Source organism: Paramisgurnus dabryanus, chromosome 13 (genome assembly GCF_030506205.2).
Source record: "Paramisgurnus dabryanus chromosome 13, PD_genome_1.1, whole genome shotgun sequence".
In the NCBI taxonomy this organism is placed as follows: Eukaryota; Metazoa; Chordata; class Actinopteri; order Cypriniformes; family Cobitidae; genus Paramisgurnus; species Paramisgurnus dabryanus.
In genome coordinates, this window is record NC_133349.1 from 8,179,606 (window position 1) to 8,200,447 (window position 20,842).

General features: G+C 37.9%; 1 protein-coding gene across 2 annotated transcripts; it reads left to right on the top strand.

The window, feature by feature from the left end:
• The first annotated feature begins 156 nt into the window (after positions 1–156).
• Positions 157–20,726, top strand: cep85 (centrosomal protein 85). 2 transcript variants are annotated; one of them, XM_065298610.2, is made up of 14 exons: positions 157–368; positions 802–857; positions 953–1,078; positions 5,329–6,035; positions 6,264–6,394; positions 8,155–8,272; positions 8,353–8,538; positions 8,637–8,789; positions 9,010–9,164; positions 9,267–9,384; positions 9,531–9,581; positions 11,950–12,057; positions 12,137–12,380; positions 18,843–20,726. In XM_065298610.2, exons 2-14 carry the CDS (start codon positions 818–820, stop codon positions 19,007–19,009), a joined length of 2,304 nt encoding a protein of 767 aa, XP_065154682.1. In that variant the 5' UTR covers positions 157–368; positions 802–817; the 3' UTR covers positions 19,010–20,726. The 2 variants fall into 2 exon arrangements, with proteins under 2 accessions (XP_065154682.1, XP_065154684.1); XM_065298612.2 differs by lacking the exons at positions 157–368; positions 802–857; positions 953–1,078 and adding an exon at positions 4,679–5,061.
• The last annotated feature ends 116 nt before the right edge of the window (positions 20,727–20,842 follow it).

A 20,842-nucleotide genomic window follows, 5' to 3' on the forward strand; every position in this document is an offset into this window, starting at 1 on the left:
TCGTATGACTCTTGCGATATTGTGATATCATACCTTGATCAGTCTGCGCAGCGCTGCATGAAATCCAACACACCATAATCATTTGTCACACACGTCTCACTGCTAGTCAAACGACAGAGGGCGCATGCGCTGGGAAGCTGACACGCGGGCCAAACACCGAAGAAGAACGAGAATAACGGTTGGAAAAAAGCCTCGCGGTTGCGTTGCGGCGGGTAACTGAAGCTCGAGGTTGTTTGTTGTTGCCCTTGTTGTGGACATTAGCATCAAATCGACGTCTGTTTTCTGTAATGCGGAACACTAATGTACTACCGACTGTTTTGTGTTTTCTTCATTACCTTTAGTAAAGACCCATCAGCCGTTTGTTTAAGGTAAGGTGTGTTGTTGTTGGTGTTGTGGTTTAACTTCTTTACTCGTAAAGTTACCCAACGTGGCTAACGTTAACTTTCTGAGATTGGTTTGATTTACTTTCCAGAGAACCTAACAACGATTGCTGATTTATTTTTTTCTTTTCAACAGTTTTGTTTTGATGACGTAAATTATGTAGTTAAGGTATAGTTGAATAAAAATAAGAAAATTGTCTCTGTAAGTAATGAAATACCTTGCTTTTCATGTTTGGCTAACTAGTTTTAATTGTCTGGGTAACATTGTCAGGCAGCTAGCTAATCCATCTGTAAGTTTTGGTGATGTTTTCGGTTTTCCAGGTAACTTAAACGTGTGAATGCTTTCAGACTGTTTAGCTTGATTTGACATTGTGACTCGTTTCACAAGTTTTGTTTCAAGGATTTGTTGTAATTTCCACAGGTGACTGCAGTAGAAAATGACCACATCACAGAAATATCAGAACACCAGAGTGTCAGGTTTGTGTCCATGGCAAAATCCAGTACTAGTGTTTGTTACATATACAACTGTAATAGTGAGTCACATAATTTTGTTTCTTTTTGTGCCCCTTCAGCGGGTAACACCGATAAAGAGTGGCTGACCCCGGCTGTGTCTGAGAAGTTCCAGAGCCGGTTTGGATGGCGTCCCGGGACAGCTGACAGCGGGGACACTGGACTGGGTAACTCGGACAACACTGAAGGTGAGTACACCACTAGTGCTTACTGCTTGGATATATAAATATACATCACATAATTTAGTTGTGAGATTAGGAGTCATTTAATTTCAATCTTTGACATGACTTCACTTTATGTTGACATTCAGTCAACATTAAAGACATCAAGGTTTTATTTTCACAGAATGTTCTTTACATTATGTTGGACAGTTTTATGTAGAAAGCAGATTTTCACAAACTGTGTCATGTCCACTTTTGTTACAAAACCACATTAATGAGAGCTTCACCAAACCATAGAAGCAAGAAATTGTATACGTGTAGTAGACGTAGACAAATATACGCCTATAAATTGAGCACACCGTCTAGTGAGCAGTTACTCTTTCAGCATCATATGAGCTTGAATTGACTTGTGACCATCAACAAAACAAACAGCAGTGCTTATAAAGACAGACATTTACATCCTGCAGGCTGTTAATAGACTAAGCTGGTGTATTTTTAGTTGCAGAGATGTGGTAATAGTTCTGGGAGTCCTTTGAGATTTAAAAGAGGATACTATATTCCATGACATAAATTCCCCCAGACAGGGTTGCACTTCCACTGATAGGAGGAATCATTAAGAGGTCCTGACTTGGAGAGTTATATGGAAACTCTGATGCTGGTCTTGTTTCCTCTTCTTAACTGTGTTAAATATGTAATGCACAGAGATTAGCTGTACTCGCATGCTAGAGTATGACTTTCTAGTACTAGAGGAATACAATTTGTGAGGAGAATGTGTAATGTATAAGCATAAAAGTTGAGTTATACTTCTGCGTATGACCTATGCCATAGACATGCGGCATTGCATTTAATTGAATTGAACTTTCACATGCATATCGCAAGTAGGCAGTGTCCACGGGTATGTTGCAGTATCAAGGCAAAACCTGAAGAAGCTGCTTGTTTTTGAGAAAGCATCAGCAGTAGGGTGCTCCTTATAATGGGTCAATTATAATTTTTTTTTAAATGTTTAACTCTCACCCCCTAAATGTGTTAGGATATCAATAAAAACACACTGTGCAAATTTTTGAATTGTTCCTACAACATCTAGAGGTTGCTTAAAGCCTTTAAATATTTCCAAAATCACATATTTTTGCAAAAACTGTACCATTTAAAAATGCACGACCGACATAAAACTTGCTTCTTGGAGGCTAACTTTGTTTCTAGTTATTTTAGTCTCTTCTGATCCGAGTAACCATATAGCGGACTTGCTTCGTGTTGCTTCAGCCATTGTCTCAGTGTATATTGTCTGTTCATTCACATTGAAGCTTTCTTGCTTTGAAAGACATATCACAACTAAAACAGGAATTTTATTTGCATGGAGAATGATCAAATAAGTCCATTGCTACCAAAAGTATATATTATTAAACAATTATACATGCTAGCACGAAGTATCACATAATACGCAAATGTGTTAAACATAATAAATGTTTTAATTATTTATTCAAAAATATTGGTGGGTGAGAGCATGAACTTTTAAAAGTTGAAAAATAAAGACCACACTAGTCAGCAGCAGTAACGGAGGTAAATAGAGAGGGGACTTTTGTGGCATCTTGAGTTGTTAAATATTGCTCCTTAACTTAACCCATCTTTGTTTGCAAGTGGAAATGTGTATGAGGAAATGCGACACAGAGGTTTTTGGCCTGAGACTGATCACAGTGCTTGTAGTCCATGTAGAACTGACGCATTGTTCAATTTTTGGAGAGGTGCGCAGGAGGCTACACAAAGCTATGCACAGCCTTTGACTCAGGTCCAATGCAAAAGTATAAATCACACTTAAGTTGCCAGTGTTTGATTTAGCAAAGCTTATTATTTCAGCGGCTGTTTTGGTCAAGCTGTACTACGTATGTTCACACAAGCGGTAAACTAGTCAGAATGGTTTTGTAAAGTACTTGAAAGTTTGTGAATCTGGGGGAAATAATTCAAGGCCCTGGGAAGTTTTTGAAAATATACATACATAGATACAGGTCATTGAAAGTGCTTGAATCTATTTTATGCAAGAAGTTTTCTGGAAAAAAATCCATATTATTCCTTGTGAAGTGTAGGATAATATCATACAATTTCTAGCCTTTCAAGCACACGTGCTAAACTGTTCGCTTTAAATGCTTATATCTTCTGTATGCGAATGTTGATTCATACCAAAATGCTTTTTTGCATAGTTGTGTTTGACACATAAAAACGTCTTGGGTTACGTATGTAACTGTTGTTCCCTGAGAAGGGAACCAGACGCTGGGTCTCCCTTGCCATACTTCCTGCGTCCATGTACCACCTTCTTTAGCAATATTTCAGATAGCGATATACTGCGTCACCCTGTCTTTGTCGTTAAGCCTCACCATTGGTTGAATTTGATATACACATTCAGACACATTTACCCCTGGAGGCGTCCCCAAAATGTTACCGCAATGACGCAGCACAAGTTCCCTCAAAAGGGAACTGTAACAATGTATCTTAAAAGGTAACAAAATGTAACCTTGCTCCCACTTGAAATATGTCCCCACATTTAGTCCTTGAATTTGAGGGTATTAAACCTGGAAAGTCCTTGAAAGGTCCTTGAATTTGAAGTTAACTAAGGTGAGGGATCCCTGCTTGTGCATATGTTTACACAAGTGGTAAACTAGTCAGAATGGTTTTGTAAAATGACTAGAAGGGCTTTGGAGATTTATGGGTTAAAAATTCAATGCAGTTGTTAACATCTATTCTGTAATTTAGATTTAGATTTATTCAATATTAAACGGGATGAGACAATACCGTCTATGTCGGTATGGTGGTCTGATATGACCCATCTTCTTTGCAATTATAGGTCTGCCATAAATGTGTCAGACTTCTGTTGTGCAGCTGTATGTTTTCAAACAGAGAGGAAAATTCCTTCTTTGATTTTTATTTATCATACGCTGTTTTAATAAAAGTGATTTTGACATCTCGCACAAGGCTTTGACATACATGTAAACATTTATTCCATATTTGTACAAAATACAGAGATATTTATCATATATCGTCATTCATCCCAAAATTACCAAAATGTGACTTTAGATTAAAAAAGGCCTAGCCCTAACGACACCCTTACATATTAACCATTGTGTAAACCCATATCAGTAAACTCCTACTGATATATTGTTGTTGATATGATACTGCTCTCAGAGATAAGCGACTATGGTAGCAATAATTCCACATCCTCATTTAAAGCTGGCGAGTTTTCGTGAATATAGTTGTGTCACCTAGCAATTATAGTTGGTGGTTGTTAGTAAACTAATGTAAGTACTTTACACTCGTGCTAACAAGAGCCCAATATTCATTAGTTCTTAAAAGGCCCAAACCAGTGGCAGAACAGAATGTGCAGTCGTTACAAAACATTTCAGAAGGTATAAATAAATTACGGTGGGTGTCTGTGTCGAGATGGTTATGGCTTTGTTTTGTTTCTAGGATTTTCTGGAAATGGCAAAGCCTCTCTGGGTTTAAGAATATTTAGTCTGCTCAGAAAATGTTTGAACCTGTCCACAGCAGATGTTCAAAAGTGCACCCTCGGGGCACGCTGTCAGTTCAGACACGCAGACCCCCTTGCAACTGCCTTTCACTTTACATTTCCATGTGTTTTGTGTATTAGTTTCATTGTTGTTTTGTAAAAGCACTTCAGATGTACTGCAGTATGAAGGACTATTGGACGTTTGAGTGAGGTGAGCACAGGGTAACATGAGAGGGGTCTATAAATACCCCTAACCTTTCTGTGGCTGTACGTTTCTGGATGAACACTGCTGTAGGAGAGGAACATAAACTTTCATAGCAGGTAGACTCACCTTGTCTGAGCTTGACAACGTGCGTTTAAGTGGGTGTGTTTATGTTCTGGCAGTTTGCTTGTATCATTCAACGAATCCCAGAAATGCATCGGGAGGATGTAGGAGTCAATAAAAGGTTTTTAATGGCTCACCTTTCTTCAAAGGAAAATGCTAGTATTTGTTGGTTTCTCTTTTACTTCTAGCAAGGTAAGTATTATGTGCGATTTTACATGGGTGTGTTTATTTCTTTATTCGTTTATCTTATATAGAATATAACAAGGATTTAAAAACGACTGTGTTTGTCATGATATGTGAAAAGTATGAAAGTTTTTTTTCATAACCTTATCCAAAAGAAAAACTATAGAAGAGGTGATCTTAAGTCACTTTTTATGGGACCTTACTGCTGCATGCAGCACCTTTAAGACGTAACTTGTCTTTGGTTTCACTGGTGTCTCACTTCCCTTTCCATTTTAGATTTCTGCAGCACCGGCAGCAGTCCGTCCTTCCAGCCCATCCGCAGTCAGATTCCCATCCCCACCGCCCATGTCATGCCTTCCACGGCCGGAGCTCTGGCCTCCAAGCTCAAGCCACGCACCTTTGATGAGGCCCGTGCGTCCTCCAGCTCGTCCAGCTCCAAATCGTCCCTCTCCAAATCCGCATCCTCGCCCAACCTGGACGCTCAACATGAGGAAAATTTAGACGTGATCGCAGTTAAACCTGACTGCCTGAGTCGATATCGCAGTCTAGTGAACGGCCTGGACCACTCGCTGTTTCCGTCCGGAGATCAGACACGACTGGATGAAGGCCACAAGTTTGACGTACCTGCCATGGAGCCTACGCTAAATCAGTCGGCTCTGCTCGCGGGCCTTACCCCTGATGTACGACAGCAGCTGCAAATGACAGGACTTACGGACAATACCGGCTCGCTGGAACAGACCTATAAAGTCCTACCAGAAGCTAGGATGGGTCTTGGCTGTCCTACAGACCCTTACGGCCAAAGGAACGTTCATACATGTTCGGGTGCCTCTGCCAGGATGTTTTCAGTACCTCAGGGCCTACAAACTCAACCCGGCACCGGAGCGTACGATCCTTTACTGCAGGAACGCTGCAGTGAGCTTGCCAACTGGCAGCAGCAGAAGCAGAAACTCGAGAGTCTGCGTCTGCAGGTGGAACAAATGCAGGTTCGAGTTTAGCTGGTTTGCTGCAGCTCATATGTCATGAAAAACTGAAATAGCTATCTAATTATCATTATCTCAGACTTATCCTGGAGTTGTTCAGTGGGAGTTTTTAGTATGCTCTATATTCAGCACCAGATCAGTACAGCTAATCTCAGGCTATAAACGGAAGATACAGATTTATTAGTTGTCACACATCAGTCATTTTAACTGAGACTTCCTCCTTTGTTGCAGTTGATGACAGGGGGAGGTGGGCAATATGCCTCCCTTTATTCATCGGCTCCTCACATAGAAAATGGCAACTGGGAGGCTATGATCAAAGCAAATGAGAACTTGCTGAAAGAGAAAGATCTCACCATTGAAAGGTAATGCCACGACCTAGATCAAGTTTTGCTGTAATTCTATGCATAAAGATATAAAAAGTAGTTTTCTCATACTTGCTTTAAAGTTAAAAAGTGAGTTATGTGACTGTCAAGCATGGTAGCCCATATCTAAATGGACACTCCAGGCTCATTTTCCAGCTCTCCTAGAGTTAAACATTTGATTTTTACCATTTTGGAATCCATTCAGCTGATCTCTGGGTCTGGCGGTTCCACTTTTTGCATAGTTTAGCATAATCCATTGAATCTGATTAGACCATTTAGCATCGTGCTCAAAAATAACCAAAGAGTTTCAATATTTTTCCTGTTTAAAACTGGACTAGTTTCATCGTGTACTAAGACCGACCAAAAATAAAAAAAATTGATTTTCTAGGCCGATATGGCTAGGAACTATACTCTCATTCTGGCGTAGTAATCAAGGACTTTGCTGATGTCACATGGCTGCAGGAGGTGCAATGATATCACGCAGTAGTCGAAAATAGTCCCATTAGTAACTTACAATAGCAAGGGACTATTTTCGGGCACTGTGTAATATCATTGCGCCTCCTGCAGCCATTTTAAAGTCTAAAGTTGATTATTACGCCATAATTAGAGTATAATCCTAGCCATATCTGCCTAGAAAATGGCAACTTTTAATTTTCAGTCAGTCTTACTACACGATGAAACTACAGAAGAGTCAAGTTTAAAATAGGAAAAATATCAAAACTATTTGGTTATTTTTAAGCGTGATGCTAATAGTCTAATCAGATTCAATGGATTTTGCTAAGCTATGCTAAAAGTCCTACAGCCAGACCCAGAGTTCGGCGGGTTTTTGCACATCGTGTGGATCGGCAGGTTGCCGCGTGCCCGGAATTATGTATTTGTTTTTGAATCATGCATTGTAATGTTATGTCATACGGCGGTCTGCGTAGCTAAACACAATGCCAAACACGCATCTCCAGACCCAGTCTTTACTACTACAGGCGCTTGTAATGCTAACCAGACATCCATATGCCGGCATAACCACAATAAATAAATAAACCCACATCATCATTTTCGTATATCGATCATTGATGCCATGTTCGACTCGTGCTCATCCATAGGAAAAAACTTCTGATGCGCAGCAGGGTTATGTAAGTGTCTGAGCTGCACATGCAATATAATTCTTTCCCCGCCATTGAGATATCTCGTCAACCTGCAATGCCGCTATTATCCACCAACTTTTAAAAACGGAAGTATTGCCCTAGGGAAAACAGCTGTATGTCCGTGTATGTTTTAAAAATCGCTCTGCATCTGATCTCTATCAAAAGTCCTTCACAAAAATTTAATTATGTGTTTTTGATGAAACCTACACATATTTGAGAGGTGATGATAACAGAACACATGAAGGTAGGATGAAACTGATTTTTTTGTTTGAAAGCAGAGGGTCTGTTCTTTTATTTCATATTTTATATTTTTATATATTTAAAAAGGAGCATTTTCTGGAAGGCATTAATTAAACTTTTGTGAAAATCATGAAAAATGCTGGCGGTGAAAGAGATAATGGGCATGTGAGAAGGGAAAAGTGTCATCGTGCACCAGATGGCCAAGGAGAAGCATTGCACTTTGTCGCTATGCCTCAAACATCTTTGAACACGTAATGGTGTACGTGCGTGTACTTGTAACAGACCATACTCCAGGCTTTAGGTTACATTAATCAGTCATCAGCGTTGAAGAATGAAACTGTGCTGGTTCCTGCATTAACTGCATTTACGGTTGCATTGCAGGCAGAAGCAGCAGATGTCTCAGCTGGAGCAGCGTCTCAGGGAGAGCGAGCTGCAGGTGCACAGCGCTGTCATGGGACGTGGAGCTCCTTTCACCGACGTGTGTCTTTTGAGACTCCAGGTCAGTCTACAGACCTTTCTCTTATTCAGAATCAAAACTTCAGTGTGCTTCAAACCCTTTGTTTTTCGCATATGCAACAGGAGGCCCAGCGGGAAAACGCCTTTTTGCGAGCCCAGTTTGCCGAGCGCAGCGACTGCTTTACCAAGGACAAAATGGAAGCGGACCGTAGACTGGCTGGTGTGGAGGTGGAGACGCAACGTCTGAACGAGATCTTAAAAGAGAGCGTTGAGAAACACTCGGAGGAGCTAAAGAAACAAGAAGAGAGGGTAAACATTTGCACGTTTTATTGTTCTAAACTCTATGCACTTTGAAAACCAAAGCTGGTGTTTACATAATCTTCTGGTGTTTGTTGTTAACTAAAAAGATACGCAGTCGGGACAAGCACATTAACAGCCTGAAAAAGAAGTGCCAGAAGGAATCGGATCAGAACAGAGAGAAGCAGCAGCGGATCGAGACTCTTGAGCGATATCTGGCTGACCTCCCTACAATGGAAGACTATCAGGCTCAGCACAAAAAGGTCTTATTTTTTACAGCCATCAGCTTGAGATGTGTGCAAGAAGCATTACAACAGCATTTGCATTGATCAAGCGGTGCTCATTGAAAAATTAAAAGTGCTCCCTTTTTCTCTTTTCCAAGATGTTATTGTTTCTGATGTGTGTACATGAAACAAAATTGTTGGCAAGGATAGATGTACATTTTATTCAGTGTTTTGGCAACCTCTTATGGATGTTTTTCAGCTGGAGGAGGTGGAGGAGAGGGCCGCTCAGCTGCAGGCCACTGTTAGAGATCTGGAGGTCCAGCTGGAGGAGTCCCGCAGTGCTGTACGCAGCAAAGACACCCAACTGGAAGAACAGAGACGCAAGGAAAAAGAACTACTTACAACAGTCACCTGGTATATGATGGAAATAATCTGGAAATTAAACACTGCAACTCGCTAACACATCCATATTTGTTTGACATGGGGACTAATGTTGTTTTATTGGCTTTTGTTCAGTCTCCAAAACAGGGTGAAGGAGAGCCTCGAGGACGGGGTGAGATTGCCGTCCCTCGACATTGAGAAGCTTCGAGAAGAAAACGCTACTTTAAAAGAAGACCAACAGCGACTTAAAAAGGTTTCAGTCCTCATTGCATTTATACTTAGTTCTGATGTTACATCATCCTCATGAACTTTAGCTATTGATCAATATTCATTTAGTTGTGAACAAACATATAGAGGTAGTATCTAAATTGTTTTTAAATCTTTTTTTTACTCTTTTAGGTTATAGAAAAGCAACTCAGAATAATGGAACAGCTGGGCTCACAAATCAGGGTAAAGACTTAAATCAGTTTCAATACTTCACATTTCACTTTTTCTAAAGCGTCTTTTTTGAGAATAATGCATTTATACCATAGTAAGGAAGCCAAAGGTGACTATGAATGGGTACTTTTTAGGTTTAATAAGTATTGAAGATTTTGCGGGTAAGACTCTCTTCAGAAATATCGACTAGTCCAGAAACTGGATTTAAAGTAATATGCGCACAAAAAAATATTACAAAAATTTTTATAATGAATTTTATATTTCTTTCATGTTAACTCTTTTCCTGCCATTGACGAGTTATCTCGTAAATTATGAAAAAACAATTCCCCGCCAATGACGAGTTTTTACGGCAGTCCATGTTTCCGCTATTATCCACTAGGTGTTGCTCTTGCCCAACTTCAAGCATCCACTGATCCAAAAACTGTAAAATCTCCATGTATGTTTTGATCATCGTTCTGAATCTGATCTTTAGCAAAAGTCTGTTACAAAAATGCAATTACATCAGGTTTTTGCTCAAAAGTTTGTATTTTTGAAGAAACCTACACATATTTGAGAGGTGTTAAAAGAGAACAAATGAAGATAGGATGAAACTTTTTTTGTTTTAAGGCAGATGGTCTGTTCTTAAATTTGATATCTTGTGTGTTTATATATTTAAAGACACAAATTACTGAAAGGCATTTAACTTTTGTGAAAACCATAAAAAATGCTGGCGCTGTCTGGCAACTTTTTTTTAATGCTGGCGTGGAAAGAGTTAAATAAACCCATTAGGAGTGTACAAGGTAGAAAACTTTTGATTTAACTTATAAATGGTGCTTTCCATGATCCAACACTTTGATGTTGTGTTTGTTTTTTCATTGGTACCATTTTGCTACATCGTATATCTGTCAATCACTACATCATCTAGTAGTCATTTGGGGTGTAACATGCTTATATTAGTCTTAAGGAATAAGTTAATTTTCTTTAAAAAAATCCAGATAATTTACTCACCACCATGTCATCCAAAATGTTGATGTCTTTCTTTGTTCAGTCAAGAAGAAATTATGTTTTTTGAGCGAAACATTCCAGGATTTTTCTCATTTTAATGGACTTTAATGGACCCCAACACTTAACAGTTTTAATGCAGTTTAAAATTGCAGTTTCAAAGGACTCTAAACGATCCCAAACGAGGCATAAGGGTCTTATGTAGTGAAACGATTGTCATTTTTGGCAAGAATTAAAAAGCACTTTTAAACCACAACTTCAGACCGGGTGTACTGCAAAACGTTAGCGTGTTGCTAACGAGCGAAGTCAACTGAAATCAGCAAAAGCTGGGTAACTAAGACTTTACAACTAAATATAATGTAAACGAACTTTGCCGCGGCTGTTTTAAAATGCCTCTGCTGCCTGCTTCTGCATAGATCAACCTACCCTCAAAGATTGGCTCTGATTGGATCTCTTCTCCATTCGTCCCTCCCTACAATTTTCGTCTTATTTTTATTCGTTGATTAATATTTATTATATTTCGTTACAGTCTTCGTCATCATATCTGACTTTTATTTACTTTTTATTTAGTTTTCGTCCGTGAAAAAGGTTCTTTGAAGAATATTTTTCTTCATCGTCTTCGTCAACGAAATAAACACTGGTGGGGTAGGGGTGTGTATGTTTAGGTGATTTCAAATGTCAACATTGGCTTTCAAACATTGTGCACTCCGCCTTTAACTTAGCAACTGATCCAACCAACACCAACATCCTGATATATAATGAGTGAGTTTGTTGGATTAGTGTAAATATCCCTTTCAGTCATTCAGTACTGGTATTTAAAAATGAACCGGTTCTGAATAATGGGTTCTTGAGTTTCACCTTTAAAGACTGTAATTAGGGTGTAATTTTAGCAAACCTCCATCACTCATTGCCAGACTTATACATCATATCCAATGACCAATTAAGGAGCCCGGATGCAAAAGCCGCTAAACACCACTCCCTTAAAAAATGAGATAAACCGAATGCTTCGGACATATATTTTATGTTCATTAAATACTTCTTTTCAAGTCCACTTAATCCCGGATTTAAGCCATTTAGAAATTTGGTTTGTAAGCAGAATCCACTAAGAGTCTTAAAAAACGCTCCTTTACAAGAAAACAAGTCAGACACACTTAGAGGGTTTTGCATCTGAACTTACAGCAGTGTCTAAGGTAAATCAGCTTGTTTAAAGGAGATTCTTAACATTCACAAACAAATTGTTTATTTTATTATTTTTATTGTTATCATTTTCTACCCACTCTCAAATAACTAAACTTATACCAAATTTGATATCTGTATGAACTGAAGAGGTTGCTTTTTTAATATGTCTACATCAAGAATGTTCCCATATAATATTGTATGTATGTGTGTTTTGAATCAGACTCTGGAGGAGCAGATCTCTCAGGAGGAGTGCAGTAGTCAGGCACTGCGAGAGGAGGTGGCCGAGAAAGAGGAGAGTCTGCTACAGTTACATGCTGCTATGAAGGAGGTTAGTAGTCAACCGTGATGCTCACGAATCCCTTTGCGATCTCACAATTATAGCTCAGGTGTGTGTGTTTGTATTTTAGCTCTCAGCGCACAACCAGGAGTTGATGGAGCACAATCTGACGTTACAGGAGCGTCTACAGGGTGTGGAGTCGACCGGTCTGCCTGATTCAAATGCTCCTTTGCTTCCCGGGGGGGCTCGGCTGACTCAGGGGCTGTATGAAGAGATGGCTGCCTGCCTGTGTGACCTCCGCTCTCTCTGCAACGTCCTCACCCAGAGGGCACAAGGCCGTGACCCAAACCTCTCAATGCTGCTCGGCATTGCCAGTAAGTGCGCCCTCTGCTGTCCACAAGTTATAGAGAAAACTAGGAATTTATTAGATGATGTGTCTTAAAGTGCCCATATTATGAAAAACTCACTTTTTCTGGGTTTTGGGGTGTTATTTTGTGTCTCTGATGCTCCCACACGCATACAAACTTGGAAAAAAATCCATCCATGCTGTTTTGAGTGAGATACAGGTTTCTGAATGTCCTCTGCCTTGAGTCTCAGATTGCGGGAGTTCAAACTCAGCTCCGTTGTGACGTAACAAAAAGTTTCGTCACATTCAGTTTGAATTTTCCCGCCCACCACACCACTCGCAGGTCTCCACCCACCAGGTAGCTAGAGAGCATAGAGCAGTCACTTGAATGAGACCCTCTGTGCTGTTATCATGTCTCACGGAAATAACAGCGCTATTTGGATATTATGGATTATACTCCCACCTACTTTTAAAAACAAAGTTTTAACGCGTGGTTATTGGAACCCGGAGTAATCTTATATACAGTGTGTTACGACGCAAACAGTCCTCAGATTGTAGGCGATAAGACCTTCATGCGAAATCTGATGTAAACAACAGACTATGTATCTATATTTCACGGATTATAAGCATTTGTGGACAAAATTGGTAATTGGATGTATTTGATTGGACTTTCATGGATCATTCGCACATCTGAAACAGACTGGATTCGATTCGCGATCTTTGTATATCAACAAAAAAAGGTAAGAAGTCACGTTGTATTTTGCATGTTGTCATCTTCTGTCACAAAATACTACATTTATGATGCTAGAGCTAAAAGCTTTTTGCCAAACTAACCGAGACCGTACGCCCCGGCTTTTCTGACGAGCGAGCCTCTAATAACTTTAAGGTCCGCATAGATATATAAGTTACACGGTCCGGACCTCCCGCTAGCTTCTAGCAATTAGCACGCGGTCCACAAGCAGTATACATCCCCCGCCGGGTCTTAATTTCTGTAATTTGCGAAAATAATGCGTTTGAAAATGTTTTATAATGGGAATATGTTAGCATTGTCCAGGGAAAACGAGTTTATTGTTGTGACTGCTAACGTAACATCACAGTTTACTCTGGAATCATTGTGTGTCATGAGTTTCTTCTCCTGTAGTGTACTTATTAGTGATACTTTTCTGCATGATTTGTCTGTTGGCAACATAAACCGTTAATATTAATAATAATAATATATAAAATAATAACACAGTATGGTCTGTACTGCTCACGATACCACTGAGCATGCGCACGATCACATGACGTTAGTAGTGGGGCGTGATCAAAGGACCAGTAGCTCATAAATATGTAAGACTAGCTCAAAACGGCACAATCTAAACTGCCCTGAAAAAGAGGCTACTAGAGATGGGTAACAATCTTTTCCTACAAGCTTTTTCGAGCAAACAACTTTTGAAACATGCTTGATGGAACTCATACACCGATATAACTTGTGGAAAAGCAGTCATAAGATGGGCACTTTAAGATATACTAAAGGGAAAGTTCACCTAAAATCTAAATTCTGTTATCATTTACTCACCCTCATGTTGTTCAAAATCTGTATGAGTTTTTTTATTCTGATGAATACAAAAGATATATATATATATTGATAAAGGATGGTAAGCACCAGGCCTGGTAGGCTTGCTGGACTGGGGGGCAGTCAGGAATTTTGGGTAGGCAGCCATAACACTAAATGTAAAATATATATATTTATATAAATATATACGATAAATATATACGTGGAATATATATATATTCCAAGTATATATTTATCGTATATATTTATCAGGGATGTGATTTTTCCGGATTAATCCGGAATTCCGGATTTTCCGACCTGAAAATGTGACCTACTTGAATCATGCAGATATGTAAAAAAAAAAAATAGGGAGGAGGGGGGTATCTCACAGCCGTCGACATGGTAACCCGGGACGGAACCACAATCGCCGTCCCCGCTCAACAGGGCCACACCGGGCAGCACGTAAGATGACAAAGAGATGCATTTTCCTTCCTTTCCAAGTACCAACAAGGACGTGTTTCTGACCGTTCGCAAATGGCGGATGGCGAAGTATGATTGTATTCACCAATCAGACCCGATCGTTTCTCTCCTCTCTTCTCCTCATTTGCGACGTTTGGCTGTCACTCGCGTGACGCGAAACAAAGCGGCAAACACATACACGTCGGTTTACTTGGTGAATTTGGAGCAGCAATTTTCACAGAAATGAGAGGAAAAACGAGCGCCATTGCAGAAAATCCTGGTGGCGACTGAGAGAGGGACGCTGCAACAATATTGGTTCCGAAAAAAGGCAAGGAAATAAGTTACCTCTGAACGTTTCTCAATCGGAAGGCTGCAGCCTCCGGAGGTCTCATAGGCTGCATACGTCATCGAGCCTGGTTTAACCTAACTGAGCATTACATTCGTGCATGAAACCTGATCGACGAACACGGAGGGGCGGGAGTCGCGGGACGGAGTGGAGTCTAGAGTGATGTTTCTTCAGGCTCCGGCGTGAATATAAATGACAGACACTTCAACCGCGTTTTCATCACTGCGTTTTCTCTTCTAAAGTTCGGTAAAAACACATAATGGGCTTAAAATCTTGTTTAAGAATCTGTTTTATAATGAGAATCTCTCTTTCAGCGCGCCTCTGTGTTTGCGCCGCGCGACAGCCGATTTGAATCTGACAGAGTTCGTCACTGTACATTAAAAATCCCACATGAACATTACAGCGTAAATGCTAGGATTAAGATTGATTTTATATATAACAGATAATCTAGATACATTTACCCTAATAAGTTTTTAAAAACATGGTAATGTTTTAATGTTTTGCTTTAGTGTTTTAATGTCAGACAATCATTGAAATGAAGGAAAAATGAAGAGAAAGGCAGCAGATATAGCATTCTTCTTCAGAAAGAGTAGCAAGAAGCAGCCAAACAAATCTTAGTAAAATACATTAAAGTAGCCTTCAAAATTCACATGATTTTCTGGTCTCTAGTTTTTTCAGCAATGGGAGATGTAAATTCTGGTTTCAAAGTAAATTTCAAAAGTTTTATTTGATTAAATAGTTTTAAAAACATGGAGGTTGAATTATGACTATAAATTGAAAAAAGTAAAGTATTGTAGCAATTGTATGTTATACATTATTCTGATTAACACACTATAATACTTAAAAGTATTTTAAGGTTGGATGATAGAGATTTTATATGCCACCCCAGAGTAACTGCTGGCCCCTGCCTGGCCACCTCTATGAAAAATCCCTTGCTCTACTGATTAGCAAAACACAAAAAAATACATTATATTATAAATCTTTACCCGGACAAGTGACTTTTGTGCATGGACAAGTGAAACACAAATTTACTTGTCCAAAGGACAAGTTCCTCAAAAAGTTAATGTCAAGCCCTGATAAACATATTACAACAATTTACGATTAACTAAGAATAATAGTAAACTTCATAATTGTCAATATTGTGACTCTTGATGAGTCTTGATAACGTATGCAGCTTAGAAATGCGACCTCCGGAAGGCTGGAGACTTAGGATTGAGAAACGGCCTCTGTATCATCGTTTGTTTCAAAGGTTTCGTGTTTTTAAAGTTTTAAGGTTGACCAGTTTGATTAAAATAAATAGCTCCTGTACTTTTTTGTACAATTACTTTTATTTATTAGTGTTAACCTTCTATTGTTCATGTTTAACAAAGTTACTCATCTACAGGGGTCTAAAATTAGAAAAAGAGACCTTTAAGACACTTTATTATAACTAAAGGTCCTGTGTAGCACATTTTACAGATATTTGTATTAAAAAAATACTCTGGTAAAAATAGAAGTACTGATTTAACTTCTTTACTCAAGTAAAAGTATCAAAGTATAGGCTTGGGAATTTTCTTAAAGTATAAAATTAAAAGTAGCCATGCCTTTAGTTCTTTATAAGCCATTGTCTACATTTTATTTGAATGTCGCAAAATAGGCCTTCTTTTGACATGAACATTTGCATGTTGCACATTTAGCTGTTAAAGTTGTGTAAAAATGCAAAACAAAAATAAGTTAAAACATATTTTTTATCATGGTTGTTGATATAGAGAGAGGTGGTGATGGAGCAGTGGACAAGACACTTGGCTTTTGATTCCCACTGTTACACATCCAGTTGCATGTTGCACATCTAGCTGTAAAATAAATTAAAATTTGTTTTTTTGTTCAAATAAGTTGTTATGGGTCCTACTTTACTATCCGTATAGATCTGCCACCAGTTTGATTGGCGTGTGTGTGTGGGGGGGTCTCAATATATTTTCCTGCTTTTTTGTCCTTAGCCAATCACATGCCTGATTTATATAAATATATATATTTTACGTAAAATATATAAATAAATATAAATAAATAAATAAATAAATAAATATATATATATATATATATATATATATATATATATATATATATATTTTTTTTTTTATATTTTTATATATATATATTAGGGGTGTAACGGTACGCAAAAATCACGGTTCGGTGCGAACCCCGGTTTTGAAGCCACGGTTCGGTTCATTTTCGGTACAGTAAGGGAAAAATGCAAACATTAAACTGCAGGTTGTTTATTACTATAAACTTTTTTTTTACAATTTGTTTACACTTTTTTTTTAAAACAGTTTTTATTAAAATATAACATATAAAATATATATAAAATGAAAAAATAATAAATAAAATACTACTGCAAAGTTCTTTTTTACATTATTTTATAACAGAAGGTAACTCTTTTCTTAACCTTCTCTTAAACTTTTTCTACTAAAACCTTGAACTAACAAATTCAATTCCTGAATACATTAATGAACTATTAGCCTACATTTTTGCCACCAAAAATTTTCTGTTTTGATTTATTTTGGATTGTTTAACTCACAGTATTGAATTGGCTATGTACCATCTCTGTATAAAAAATAATATTACTGCTCTATGTGTAACTGCATAGCAAGCAACATGATGATATACTTATTATACACTCATTTTGAGATTAGTGAGCTGCATACATAGCCATCTTTGATCTTTTGCACGTTTATCCTAATCTTTGCTTGTGTCGTCAATGTAAGCTGCCTGTGACTTTACTAACGAACCCCTCCGTAGCTGAGTAACAACTGAGTAAGCCCGGGTTACAGCTCTTCTCTGTCCCGACCAGCTGATCGCATTGTGACAATGATATGATTGACGTGATGTGCAGATGAAAAATCTGATCACGCATTCCTTATTCTCGCTGTCACAGAAAGCGCGTCTCATGAATGCGTAGCAACGAAAGACGTGCATCCTCTCACGCACTTTTGAAAGAACAAAGCAGCGCGTTGACACGCGTTTAACATGCGCTTTTAGATATGACACGTAAACGTTTACACCAATAATCAAACGGATATACAACTAAGTAAATAAAAATCTTTCTGCGGGCCGAATTTTGTTATATGTTTGACAGAAGACTTGCGCTGAACGCGGAGACTTCCGCCACTTAATATGTTCGTGCGGAAACGCACGTATTATGTTCCGCACAGGCGCACACAAAATGCATTCGGCCTTTCGGTGCACGCGTGCACCGTGCCGAAAGCCCTGAACCGAAACGGTCCGGTTCGAATACACGTACGGTTACACCCCTAATATATATATATATATATAGCTGAATGAGCTGACGATTGTGCCAAATTTTTATTTTAAAACTGCACACAATGCACAGCTTTTACAATACTGTATATTTACTGTATAACCATCTTGTATATTTGTATATCAATCTACTATATCATGTTTTGTTTATGGTATCAGACATTTTTGGGGGCAGAGGAGTTTCTGGGGGGGCAATGCACCCCTAGCCCCCCCATAGACCCAGCCTGGGTAAGCACACATTTGACTTCAATAGTAAGAAAAACAAATACTATGTAAGACAATGGGAATGTCAGCTGTGTGCAAACCATCTTTTAACAAAATATTTTATAAAGAAAAGTAAAGTCATTCGGGTTTAGAACAACATGAAGGTGATACTGAAATTTTATTTTTGGGTGAACGACCCCTTAAATATTATCTAAATTAACTAGATACCTTAAGTTGTAGTAATGTTGCAAAAATCATAAGATATTAAAGCTTGAGACTTTTTGATTATATGAATTTGATAAGACAAAAGATAAGCAGATATAAAAATACAGATACAACATATTTTTGATGCACTTTTGTTACACTATACTTGACTCTTTAAATAAAAAAATTAAAACTCTTCATAAATCCAAATTTTGCAATAGGCCCTACTTTTTGTTGCACAGTTTTTTTTTTACCAAAAAACACTAAGAAGTTTGTATTCATATTTTTGCTTTCAAATTTTTTCTTAGCTGTTTTGAAGAAATTGTTGCCACACAACAATTGCCGTAGCAGTTGCAACATGCTGTCATGCGTTATGTTCAGTTCCTGCTAAAGTTTATAGTCTCCATGTTGTGGGCCTTGACTTTGATACTGTTCACCTGTGTCTCCAGCACCTCCACCAGTAGCAGACCAGCAGTGGGAGGATTGGATCAGTCCTGAGGGCCTGCAGAAGAAGCTTCTAGAAGCTCAGCAACTTCGTCGAGACGTCGAGGACCTGAGAACCACCGTTTCTGACCGTTATGCTCAGGACATGGGTGAAAACTGCATAACTCAGTGAGCACGGACAATACAGAGCTTGTGCTCATTAATGGTAACCACAGTGCCTTTTCTTAAGACGTTGAAAAACACTAAAACAAGTCTTCCTCAAGAAGGACCTGAAAACACTAAGGACACTAATCTCATAAATTAGATGTCTATTTTTATACAAACGTTATTTTTCTAAAATTTCAAATGTTTTTGTGCAATGGAAAGCAAATGATTTAATATAAACCTTTCCATGTATTTGGGAATGCCTGTGATGAAGTTGACAATCAACTGGAATATTTAATATTTTCGTGTTAAGAATTACAACTACTGTGCCATGTTTTTTTTTTTAAATGGTTAAGTATAGTGTGAGGGCAAATTGTAAGCAATATTAGATCCTCTGGCTGTTTAAGTAAACACACATTTATTGTAAAACAATAGTAGCGTAGAACTGAATAAATCAAATATAACATTCCTTTATATTTAACATATACAAAAGTTAATTTGCTCAAAGTTTGTTCAGACAGTTTTATGTAGACTAATAAACAATGACATTTTAAAGCAGGACGATGCAACAAGGGTTTGTTAAAACTAATTACATTTTTTACAAAAGTCAATAGGTTGAGCTTGTCCTGGACATTTATCAAAAATGTTTTAATAGACGGTTGTGGTTTGTTATGATTGAATGCCAATAAATGTTTGGATTTCCAGAATAAATATCTAAAAAGACAACCAAAATTCTTAAATGAAGCAAAATGACCGAAGATACTAAGCTGTTTTTTCTAAAGAAAATTATGAAAATCAACAAGTCAAAAATCTGCCAGTGGGGAAAGAAAAGTTAACTTGATTTAAGTTTAAATTAAGTTAAAACTCATATATTTTTCTTACCCCACTGGTGAGTATCATTGCCTGTTTTGCAGAAAAACTCACTTGCTTTTCATAATTTATTTCATAAAACAAAACTTGGCTTCATAGGTCATTTTGCTTCACAAGTAAATACATCTTGATACAAGAATTTTTTTATATTTATACTGGAAAATAGTCAAAAATAGTGAGATTTTTCTGCAGAGTTTAGGTTTATCAGTATTTAAGCAGTTCATTTTTAACTGGTTGTTCTTTGTATCTCAAAGCATTAACAAAGTATTTTTTTTTTTAAATGGTAGCTAGAAGTGGTGGTTTTGCAAATATGTGCTTAACGATTTTGCTTGTACATGTGGGTTACAATGCACTCTCATGTTAGTTATCATATTTGCTGTCTGGTTCTTCATGTACGTCAGATGTATAATAATAATAATAATAGAAAGTAACTTATGCAGTCCAGACAAAGCCAACACATGAAGCTAATAATGTATTAGTAAGTGCATTGTCAGTCAATATCGACACCATGTGCCTTATCTAAATAGTCTATAATGCTGTACAAATATATTTTATTGTATTGTAGCACGTACAGTCATTATTTTTTTTTCTCATCTAATGTACAACTGTCCAAGTATCAGAATTCTGTTAACAAAATGGGACCTGATTTATTGTGAGGTGAATTTGATCATCTTTGGTCCAGAAACATCACTACCTTGTGTGAACATTAATATATGGATGCATTAAACCTTTAACATCTCTTTCAGGTTGAACACTAAACCAGCCAAACATTGTAAGCCAGAATGTTTAAAGTAACACTAAAAATGTATACATTATAGACATTTCCATAAGGTGACTGGCTTTTTAGTAATAAAGATTTGTTTTGGAGAACCATATCTTGATGATTCTTTCATCTGTTCATATTTAGTTAATACTCATAATAATTGTGCCATTGGTTTATCAATTCTTAATATGTCATTATTGAATGACACAGATAGGTTTCTATACTTAA

Coding starts and splice junctions, on each gene's coding strand:
- cep85 (XM_065298610.2), top strand. CDS start 818: ATGACCACATCACAGAAATATCAGAACACCAGAGTGTCAG. Junction 9,165..9,266: donor CTACTTACAACAGTCACCTG/GTATATGATGGA, acceptor GCTTTTGTTCAG/TCTCCAAAACAGGGTGAAGG. Junction 9,582..11,949: donor AGCTGGGCTCACAAATCAGG/GTAAAGACTTAA, acceptor GTTTTGAATCAG/ACTCTGGAGGAGCAGATCTC.